The sequence below is a fragment of the Penaeus japonicus genome, unplaced genomic scaffold, assembly GCF_977035675.1.
Source record: "Penaeus japonicus unplaced genomic scaffold, GWHDUDI00000001_assembly GWHDUDI00000028, whole genome shotgun sequence".
In the NCBI taxonomy this organism is placed as follows: domain Eukaryota; kingdom Metazoa; phylum Arthropoda; class Malacostraca; order Decapoda; family Penaeidae; genus Penaeus; species Penaeus japonicus.
The window spans coordinates 18,394,057-18,404,056 of record NW_028234430.1 but is presented as its reverse complement, the minus strand read 5'-3'; the positions used below and the strand labels follow the sequence as shown (position 1 = coordinate 18,404,056).

The 10,000-nt window shown below is 40.7% G+C and overlaps 1 protein-coding gene across 3 annotated transcripts in view; it reads left to right on the top strand.

Moving 5' to 3' along the window:
* The window catches only part of LOC122258691 (ran-specific GTPase-activating protein), a 27,122-nt gene that overhangs the window by 225 nt on the left and 16,897 nt on the right, over nt 1-10,000 (top strand). Inside the window, exons 1-3 of one of the 3 annotated variants that reach the window (XM_043024790.2) lie at nt 254-377; nt 5,199-5,359; nt 5,673-5,817. In XM_043024790.2, the coding sequence (XP_042880724.1) occupies nt 369-377; nt 5,199-5,359; nt 5,673-5,817 (315 nt within the window). In that variant the 5' untranslated portion in view covers nt 254-368. Of the gene's footprint in view, nt 1-253; nt 378-5,198; nt 5,360-5,672; nt 5,818-10,000 lie in introns of those variants that run through there. The other 2 variants (XM_043024791.2, XM_043024789.2) reach the window with 2 other exon arrangements.

Here is a 10,000-nt window from a genome sequence, read left to right as displayed (position 1 = left end):
TGTAGGCGATAAAAGCGAGAGAGTACGACCACCTATCCCCTGAGCAATGGATGTGTTTGGGCGGGAAAAGCCAAACTTATGAATGGCTCTCCTGCGATGTAGCTTTATGCAGCCGGATTTAAACACCATGCACAGGATTCTTTCGTCCATGCGGTTTCGACCGATCAGCCCTATAGGATATGATGCGTAATAAGATAACGCTGGGTCAGAGCGAGAGCATGCTTGTACGAGGGAACAAAAGTGTTGCGTGTTATTTCTTGGCATAATTGTGGACGTTCGGAGGAGAGGCTGACCTTGACCGTCGTGCATAAAGACTATTTCTCTCTTGTCTCTTGCTCGTTCTCGAGAACATCTTCGTCGTCGCGGACATGCTGATGGTGCTTGCCAATTTCTTTATATTCATGCCCTAATAATGTAAGAGGGCAACGAGGGAGAGCGCGGGCGAGAGAGAGGAAGGGAACGGATGCTGGAAGCGTTGATGCAGAGAAGAAATCTGTCAAGACAGAGCTCAGATGTTTCACATGTGTCACAAGACACATGCTTTAGAAGCAACAAAGCGAGGGCATGGCAGGACACACCCTTTTTGCAAGTGTCACGTCTGTTCCGCCCTTGTTTGAGCGAGTGTCGCTGGTTCTGAGAAGCATTTCTTCGTGTGACACTGAAGGGGGAGGGGTGGGGGGTGTCATTAGATGCATTGTTTTGGGGGAAGTTGCGGTTTATCATGAATACTTTTATTTTACTGGTTACATGTCCCTGTTTTTTAGCTTTTGATGTTTCTATTAAACATTAGAATGACTTAAGATCAAGTATGACTGATCCAATGGTCTGTCTAGAAAATATATATCTTGATTTTATCTAACTAGTTAGAACTTGAAAAGGTGATGGAATGACAAGACCTAGCAAAATTGTTTCATAATTGTATATGATTCTTTTGAATTAATCATAGCTGTTCAAGAAAATAAGGATGGTAATATGGCTCAGGATATTGCTGGTTAATTTTCAGGTTTAAGGCCTATCTCTGTCCCTTGTGAGGAGCCAGGAAAAGGAGTGATCTAAAAACTCAGATTTTGCATTTGGTTTTAGCCTTAACTGTGCTTGCTTCCTAATTCTAATACTGGTTCAGATTTCTTTATACATTTGTAGGAGAAGATAGAAGAGATATTACACCAGTGACAATAGCATTCATATGAACTGACAACACTTTACAAGTTGAGGGAGCTGCCAATGATCGTCCATAAAACCATGCATGAATGCAAAGTTCTGCACTATGTTACAAATCATTGTAATGATATAGGAATAGTACCAAGTTATTATATCTTGCATATGAACATATCTAATTTATGTGAATAATTAAATATTGGTGTCCACGTCGGTTAATGCCACAATTTTGATATTTAGTTTTTATGCAGAAAAAGGTGTGTCCATTAACATTAAAGATCCATTACATCTAATGCTACCTAGGAGAACCATGTCAGTTAAATGTTTAGAATGGGACTTCATGAAAGTAGAGAAAAATGGGCTGGTTGGATATATAAAGCACACAAGAATAGCAAGAACAGGATGAATTATAAAACTAATTGCAGAAGATAAACTTAAGGCCATAATCATTTATTAAAATCTGTGAACCAATGCTCTTGTGGCTCAGTCTTCCAGCAGTGACAAACGAATGTCACCATGTATTTTCTGGCAAGATGCATCTCTTCAACCTCCCTGACAATTTATTATAAAATAAAAAACAATCAAAACTGTATATGTAGGCCTATATGGAAGATTATTCTTTGTTGAAAAATATATTAGAGACACTATGATGATGTTTCATGCTTTCCTATTCTGATCAATTACTTTTTGAAAATATTTTTAGGAATTGACAATATGGTTAACCCATTAGCAGCAAATGGCATGATTTGTTGCAAAGGCAGAGTCGGTCATAGACGCGGATGGCACCGTGCCAGACATGTAAAACAGCCATCGTACTGCACAAATATTTTTTTAATACCGCAACCAATGGGTTAATACGGTATATATTGATCTTTGTTCAGTGTCTGAAGGGGAAGGGAAGAGCTTATGTTGCTTGCCCCTCTTATGCTTTGTTTGATTATTGAATGTAAATGTTCGTGATAAGAGACGATTTTGTCAGATTTCCCTTGTGGATTGTCCAGTCAATTAAATGCCAAGTCCATTATAGGGGGCTCTGAGGGTGAAGCTTTACTATTTGAGTCTGAATTTATTTATTTTTTTTTTTTACCATACCCATAGTAATATACTGAATGAAACTAGATTCTCTGACCTTTTTGTATTATTCAAGTAAATAAGGATGTTTTTATAATAACAGTTGCTTAATTGATACATTATGAATAACTGATTTTTAGAGATGAATAAGGAAATGATACAGTATTATCAATTAGATTTTTTTTTAAAGATAATAATTCCCTGTTCTTACAGTATGACAGATACCAGGTCAAGTAAGATAAGTTAATGTCATGTGGAGAACTTTATACTTTTTATGGTATAGGTGTTCCCCTTGTGACGATGGGAGTACATGTATAATGTATACCTGCTGGTGATGTAAATGCCACATTGTGGCTTTTATCAGGCTGGCTTGACGGGTGTTTGGGCTTGTAGTGGCTGGCTGCCACCTGCAGATCCAATAAATGAGGAATGAGGCAGTATGTGATAGTTTCATTGGTTAATACAGTTTTAAGGGTTCTGCTCTGCACTGATTTACAGGAAATAAACACTTGACCTTTCTTGCTTGTTTGTTTTTAAGAGCTTTGATTGAGAAGGACAGAAGCTAAAAAATCCACTGTATTCCTTTCCAGAGAGGTGGTCATGAAGTGCTCATAGTTGTTTCATGGTTTTCAAATTGTGTCTTCATCATGCCTGGCCTGCTGTATGAAATAAGTTTGACAGCCCTACCTTATGTGGATGTTATGCAGAATAGTTTGTAAACATACTCATGAATGTGCTTGCAAAGATTGATGTACTTTTGATTTATGAACAGATTTCTTCGTTTTCCATGCTTATCAAAATTATGATAGATATGTGAATAGAGAGAAATAGGTTTTTGTGACTTTTTTGGGAACTTTATTATGATCAGTAAAATATTATCAGTGAAATATTATTTATACATTCAAAATTATAATTAACCCATGGAGATGGATTTGCTTGCCCAGTCTCTAGGATGGGTTTTATTTCAGAGCAAGGTAGCTTCATGCAACATACCTTGACTTTTCCCATTATTTCAGTCACTCATTTAAAACTAGTGGTAGATGTATTGCTGTTTTATGGGAGAACAAAAAGCAACTTCCTTTTTTCATATTCATGTTCTGTCTTCTACGAATACAAAAAATATAACCATCAACAATGAAAATACCATGAAGAGGTAAGGAAGAGAAAGGAAACCTGTGCATATGACTGTGAGTGCCACAGTACAAGGCAGTATTACTGGCACAGGGGCACATTGTAGTCATTGGGCATGGTTTGAGATGCCTTTCTCTTCTCACATTCTGCCTGCACATCCTTCATTGCCAGTACGTTAGAGCAAGAGGTCAGCAATTTGCTGTGTGCCATCTCTCTCTAAAGATAGTGCTTGAGACTGTGGATAGGTGCCATTCAAGACTCTCTCTCATGCTGGTACTAGGGGAAAGTGGTGCCATATAGAATTTAGATTTTAGGTGAAACCCATTTTGCTTAATATTACAACAATTTTAATAATTATGGTTGCAGTTGTCATCAACATTTACTCATTACTGATAGTACAATAAAGAAACACGACCCAAAATCCCCTAACGTCATGTATGTTACGATGCCTGGTGTTAGGTCAAAAACTCCTGTGTTGTGTTTCTTGACACCCATCTGCAATGGGTTATGAGGCCATTAACCCACTCACGACGGGGGCATTCCAGCCTTGAATGTCACAATGCTGGGGCTTTCGAGCGCTTAGGCCTAAATCAATTAAATGGCTGGCACAATATTGTGCCACTGGCCACTGGGCTTTTGAATGAGCGGTACAGTAGTGTACCACCCGTCCAGAAAGGGTTAACTGTAGATGAAGGTCATAGGCATTTCTCCATTTATATCTGAAAAATTTCGAAGTTTTGGAGAGATATTGGGCATCTCTTACAAAGAATACTTGGGCCAATAATAAGACATTTCCAATTAATTCAGGAGGGATATTTCCCTGTTCATCTGAAGATGTAAAGGGTAAGGTAGTGAAGAACCATTGATATTAGCATTTTATATACTTTATACAATATCTGGATTTTGAATCACTTTATAAGACATTCTATTAATAATATGGGTTTAAAAGGAAATAAGTCTAGCTTGTTTTTGCACCGCACTGAAGAACATTTTTTTAGAATCCCACATAAAGTTTGCCAGTGAAGAGAAAAATGCAGTGGACAAGTTGTCTTGTCTTGACTTCCAACATCCTCTCTAAAGTGTTAATGCCTTAACTGCTAATGGCCACAACCTTTTTCCCCAACAGCTGCAACTAAAGTCTGATTTTTCAAGTCTCACCAAGGCAAAATTTGAGTTTTGCCTTTAAATTTAATTTATTAGAAAGACAATGTAGATAAAGTATGTGTAAACCAATAAATCATATGTATCATATAAAGTACTAAAACATGTATTTATATGTATATATGAGAAAAAGGCAATAAGAAAGTCAAAACCACAAAGAGGGGAGCAGATGATATCCAAAGGGAATAAGGGAAAGAAATAGAGGCTGGTTGTTGATTAAACAAATATTATCATATCTTTACAAGAAAATATAAGCTGAAAACCAGTCTTATGTCTCTGGGGCCATTAGGGGAAGAGAAAAAAAAGTTAGAAGTGTGGGTTTGGGTATATGACTGGATCAAATGTACCAGACTGAACTACCCTCGCATTTTTGACAGTTGGTACAAGGGATGTAAAAGCTATGTGTACAAAACATTCTGTACATTATTAAGAACACTAATAGCTCTAATTATAAACTTTGAACACAGAGTGAATTAATGGAGACTAATAGACTACTTAGCTATGGGAGAGGGTCATGGTTTCTCCACCAATTCAGCAGATGACAAGTATTTTTCCTGGATGCATGTATTTAAGAAATTTGAAGACCTGAAATTTGACAAGATCAGGGGACTATGAATTAAATGATAATGCTGACAGTGATATAGATAAATTAATGGAGATAATTTCTTTCCTCTTAGACTGATCCAGAAGGAGATGGTGTGGCTAACACCAGCAATGTATCAGAGGATGGAGTGGTTGGAGCAGAAGGGGAGCATGATCCTTATTTTGAACCAGTGGTTACTCTGCCGGAAATCCAGGTGAAAACAAATGAGGAGGAGGAAGAGGAGATGATAAAATTGTAAGTTTAAAACTTCAATTATTTGGATTGCTTAGATATCATTTGAAATTAAACATAATATTTCTCCCCATTAGATTGTACCTGCAATAGAGATGCATTTATTGCTGTATTTCTAAATTTATTTTATAGAGGCAAGTTGCATTCAAAATGCAAGTGGGGAAAGTACCAATTTTTGTCTACTTTATTTACATTTTGATATTTGATGTTAATAAAGGTTTGTCCTTTACAGTGTTGTTCAGTTGGAAAGTTGTTCGGATGCATTGGCTGTACTATCTATTCAAATTGTTAATAATTTTTTTATTTTTTTTTTCAGGAGATGCAAGCTTTTCCGTTATCATACTGCAGAGACGCCTGCAGAATGGAAAGAGCGAGGAACAGGAGATGTGAAGATTCTCAGGCACAGTAGCAAGAAAACTGTGAGTCTGCTCAGTGAATCCTATGATTTTTGGGTGGCAACTGTGAGTTGTTTTCAGAATATACTCTATGTCTACCTCATAGCTGTTCAGTGTCTTAGTCATGATTTTGCTATATTGGGTCTAATTGATATAGGACTTTTTTTTTTATTTCCTTTTTTATGTATTTATTCTGTAGTTGCTCAAATTATTTGCAAAGTATGCCAAAATTACTTTTACAATAGATCTTACTTTTGCGTTTACTTTGTTAACCCGTTAGCAATGGGTGGCAAGATATCATGTCAAGTGGTGAAAGCACCAGCCGCTGGGGATAAGATATTTCGTCTTGGCAATCCTCCTGGCCGGCACACCAGCTGATTGGGCATGTAGTGCTTGGGCGTGTAGTGCTTGGGCGTGTAGTGCTTGGGCGTAGCCAATGCGGGCGAATAACCTGAGGGATTAGGCTTATGCATCTGAAATATCCTAGCATTTCGACCATTTGGAGCCAAAACAGACCCGTTGGCATGGGTTAAATGGTATTAACCCTTCTGAGATGGTCCACAGCTTAAGATGATCAGCCAGAACTGGACATCTTAAGATGTATGTTTTCTGTTATTTTCTAGACTTCTGGTATGAAATTTCAATCTATATATGATATATTAGTGAAGTAAGACTAATTACCATTTGGTATAATGGATCATCTTAAATGAAGGAATGATGAATAGCTTGTAATTTCAACAGAAGGAAAAATACAGAATGAACTCATCAAAAAAGACCATCAGTGCAGAGTTGATGATTATTATTAAATTTTAGCATTTCATGGCCAAGAAAGGTCATATAGATTTCACTCTCACTCTCACTCTCACTCTCACTCTCACTCTCACTCTCACTCTCACTCTTACTCTTACTCTTACTCTTACTCTTACTCTTACTCTTACTCTCACTCTCACTCTCACTCTCACTCTCACTCTCACTCTCACTCTTACTCTTACTCTTACTCTTACTCTTACTCTTACTCTTACTCTTACTCTTACTCTTACTCTTACTCTTACTCTTACTCTTACTCTTACTCTTACTCTCACTCTCACTCTCACTCTCACTCTCACTCTCACTCTCACTCTCACTCTCACTCTTTTACATAATTTCTTTAACTTCGTTACGTTAGTTAGGTGTTTGAGTGTCATAAAATGAGATATAACGTTTAAAAAAAATAACGTCACAGAAAACTATGACATTAACCCTCTCTGGACGGATGGTACAGTACTGTACCGCTCATTCAAAAGCCCAGTGGCCGGGCGGCACAATATTGTGCTAGCCATTTAATTGATTTAGGCCTAAGCGCTCGAAAGCCCCTGCATTGTGACATTCAAGGCTGGAATGCCCCCGTCGTGAGTGGGTTAATGACATCATATTAATTTCTGAGTCGAAAAACTATTGTAAAATCAAATGTGTTTTGCCAAGAAATAAAATAAAGTAAAAAATTACTAATGCAATACTACTACTAATTTGTTGATTACCTGTGATATCATGTCATCTTACATCAAGAGGTACATATACATATTCATATGTACATGTATGCTTATTCATATTGTTCTTTTCGTTTTGGTATAAAAAAAAAGAATAAGTATAAAACATGTTTTTTGATGCTCCACTAAGAGATTGCTTAGTGGTATTATCACAGAAGTGAAGAATATAGGCAAAGTTCAATAAAATAAAACTAAAAAGTCATTACTGTAACATGTTTTTCAACTAAGATAACTCCTCTGAATATGGCAATATTTTTTGTAGATGCATTTATGAAAAGCTAAAGAATAGGGTGGGGGAAAAACACTCTTGAGAGGATTAGTGCGTCCACGCGCAGCAAGAAAACACCGTGGTACGAAGTGATGTGTGCTTGTTATCTTCCTGGTGTAAGTGGGATTAGGTGAAAATACATCGTTTCGTAAATAGGTTAACCCTCTCTGGACGGGTGACGTCATACAGCGTCGTTTATTTAACTGATTTAGGCCTATGCGTTCGAGAGCCCCGGCATTGTAACATGCAAGGCTGGAATGCCCCCGTCGTGAGTGGGTTAAAGATGGAAGAGGATACAGGAAGCAGGAAAAGTCAGGTCTGCGGTGGCATGTCGATACTTATTGTATCGTTTACTGCGTATAATTGGGTGTATGTAGGGTATATGGTGTGGGATTTATACTGTTTTACTTGCGGTCGCTGGTATATGGTGTGGATTTTTCAGGTATAGACGGGAGAGGTGGGCTATGGTGTGATTGATAGACTGTGAAGTATATCGAATTAGCTGGCTGGATAGATCGTTCAATCGCATGGTTAGATGGGTAATGTGACGAGACAGAGAAAGAGACATAGACAAGAGCAAGAGAACAGAGAAAGAGAAAGAGACAGAGACGGAAAGAGAACGTAGAAAGACGACAGAGACAGGGCACAAGAATACGGAGCACGAGCCTAGCGACCGCGCAGAGCCGCGAAGAGCGAGACAAGAGAAAGAGACCGGAGAACAGAGCCCGTATCCCTCTAACCCTCGCACAGCTACCGAGACATCTCCCTTCTCCCCCTCTCCCTCTACTCTCTCACCGTCTCCGCTACAAGAGCCCTATCACGCTCCTCTCCCTCCCTCTCACTCTCCCTCTCCCCTCTCCTCGCACTCTCCCTCTCACTCTCGCCTTCTCCTCTCCCTCCCCTCTCCCCTTTCTCCCTTCTCTCCCCTTCTCCTCTCCCTTTCCCTCCTCCTCTCCCTCTCCCTCTCCCCCTTTCCCCTTTCCCCCCTCCCCTTCCCCTTCCCCTCTCCCAACACCCATCACCCTCACCACACCCCAACCCCCACACCCTCACCAACCAACCCCCCACAACCCAACCCACCCCCCAACCCAACCCCCACCCCACACCCCACAAAACCCCACCCCACACAACCCCCAACACAACACACACACACCACACCACTCCACACCACACCACACACACAACCACCACACACTACCAAACCCACACACACCCTCTCTCTCTCTCTCTCTCTATCTCTCTCTCACTCTCACTCTCACTCTCACTCTCACTCTCCCTTTCACTCTCACTCTCTCTCTCTCTCTCTCTCTCTCTCTCATCTCCTCTCTCTCTCACTACTCTCTCTCTACTCACTTTTCTCTTTCTCTTTGTCATTCTATTCTCACTCTCTCTCTCTCTCTCACTCTCTCTCTCTCTCTCTCTCACTCTCTCTCTCACTCACTCACCACTCACACACTCACTACTCCTCACTTCACATACTCAACACACCACCCACACTCACTCAACACTCACACCCACACTCACCCACCAACCCACAACACACACTCTCTCACTCCCTCACTCTCTCACTCACTCTCACACTCACTCTCTCACTATCTCTCACTACTCTCTCACTCTCTCTCTCTCACTATCTCCCCCACTCTCTCACTCACTCTCTCATCTCTCTTCAAAACCTCTTTTTCACTACCCTCTACACTCCTCTCTCTCAACACACAAACACACAGACACACTCTACTACACACACACACACAACACAACTCTCTCTCTCTCTCCCCTTCACCCTTCTCCTACCCTCACCCAACCCTACTACCTCTCCTCTCCCTCTCCTCACCCTCACCTTCCCTCTCCCTCTCCCTCTCCTCACCCTCTCCCTCACCCATACCTCACCACACCCACACCCACACCCCTACCCTACCCCTCACCCCAACACCACACCCACACCCACACCCAACCCCCTCACCTTCACCTCACCCATTCTCCCATCCCCCACCCTAACACACACACTCACACACTCACACACACTCTCCACTCCACACACTCCTCTCAACCACTCACATACACACACACACCCACCACACCCACACACACTACATCACACTCTCACACTCACACCTCTCTCACTCTACACCACACACACACAACACAACACACCAACCCACCACACACACACACCACACACAACACACACACACACAACACACACAACACACACAACATCACACTCACTCACACACACACACACTCACACACAAACACAACACCACAAGAACACACACACACCAACAACAAACCAAACCAACCCACACCCCCACACACACACAACACACACACCCCACCCATCACACACACCACCCACCCTACACCACAACACACTCACTCACTCTCACTCTCACTCTCTCTCCCTCTTCTCACTCTCACTCACTACACTCTCTCACTCTCTTCTCTCACTCTCTCA